Source organism: Oryzias melastigma, linkage group LG24, assembly GCF_002922805.2.
Source record: "Oryzias melastigma strain HK-1 linkage group LG24, ASM292280v2, whole genome shotgun sequence".
NCBI lineage: Eukaryota > Metazoa > Chordata > Actinopteri > Beloniformes > Adrianichthyidae > Oryzias > Oryzias melastigma.
Window position 1 is genome coordinate 4,734,199 of NC_050535.1, and position 1,316 is coordinate 4,735,514.

Genomic DNA, 1,316 nt, shown 5'->3' on the forward strand with positions numbered 1-1,316 from the left:
AGCTCAGAGCGGGGACTTAAAAGGCTCCAGAACGGCTCATTCTTTAATATAACAGAACATTAGCCTCATTCACGCATGCAGAATGTCATACTGCAGATATCTAACAAAGACAGGAAGATGATGAAAAATCGGATAGAATAAGTCATTAATCACAGAGTGACCGGTCGATTTGGACTCTGATGTAGAAGCTGATAGAATTAATGAACTGGGGGAGAGAGGAGAGCGAAGTCTCACCCATGGCGGTGTCGTAGGAGTTGGGAAAGCTCTTGTCCACCCTCTGCCTCATGAACACCCAGGTGTTGTTGGCGAAGGTGCACTCGATAATCTTGTTGTCGTACTGTTTCAGCTCTTTGGTGGCCTGTGCGGAGAGAAACAAAACATGTACTTTTTCCTTGAAAGAAGTAGAAAACCTTTTTCTTTAGCCGGCAGTGCAGCCTGGAATTAAATTAACTGGAGAGCCTTCGCTAAAACTTTATTTATTTTTATTCTAATATAAATGACTTGTGATGAACCTGATAAGAAGAGAAAGCAGAAATTAATAGCAGAAATAAATCTAAAGCTCATCTGTGAAAACTTCATATGAAGCTTTCACTGCAGCTTAATGCAAAGTTTATAGCCTCAATCATATGTAAACAATAAGAGAGTGATAGTTTGAGCATAAAACACCTTTTTTTTTACAGCAGGTACAATAAAATATTGTCTTTAAGTTGCAAAAACAACAAAAGCAATATATTTTTTAATGAAACATTTTCCTAAACAATTGAAAAATGTGTGCTAAATATAAAAAACAAGAGAATAATTCAAAGAAAACTATTTCATTCTGAGTAAAAACATTACAAGAACAATAAATTAATTAGTTTGAAAGGTTAAAACATTTTTTGCCGAACTAGAGGTTTTAAATTGATCAAAGTGGCTTACAGAGGCAAACGTTCTACAAAACGTAAAAAAAAACAAAAACAAATAAATAACAGCAGAAGTGCAAAAGCAAAAAATAGCAAAGTTTGGATTTAAATATATAGTTAGGCACGGTGGAGGAAGGTTAATGGAATGGGCTTAAAGCTTCAATTCAATTTAAATCAATAACTTTATTGCTATTGTACATTTTACAACAAATTGAGTGGACTGCACTTCTTTCCCTGTGCATTTAAAATTAAGTAAGTAATAAAAATACATTTAAAAAAAGTAAATTAAGGGAAAAAAAACAGATAAAAATACAGATAGTCAAAACAAGCTTGAACTGCGTTAATCGTTAACTCATCTATGGTTCAAACAAAGTTTGACACCTATGACATCACAGAACCCCCGACTTTTCCAAA

At 34.0% G+C, this 1,316-nt stretch overlaps 1 protein-coding gene across 1 annotated transcript in view; it reads right to left on the reverse strand.

Annotated features, from left to right (window-relative positions):
• The window catches only part of rngtt (RNA guanylyltransferase and 5'-phosphatase), a 99,434-nt gene that overhangs the window by 2,730 nt on the left and 95,388 nt on the right, over positions 1-1,316 (reverse strand). The window contains exon 15 of the mRNA XM_024291584.1: positions 235-358. Within this exon, the coding sequence (XP_024147352.1) occupies positions 235-358 (124 nt within the window). The remainder of the gene's footprint in view (positions 1-234; positions 359-1,316) is intronic.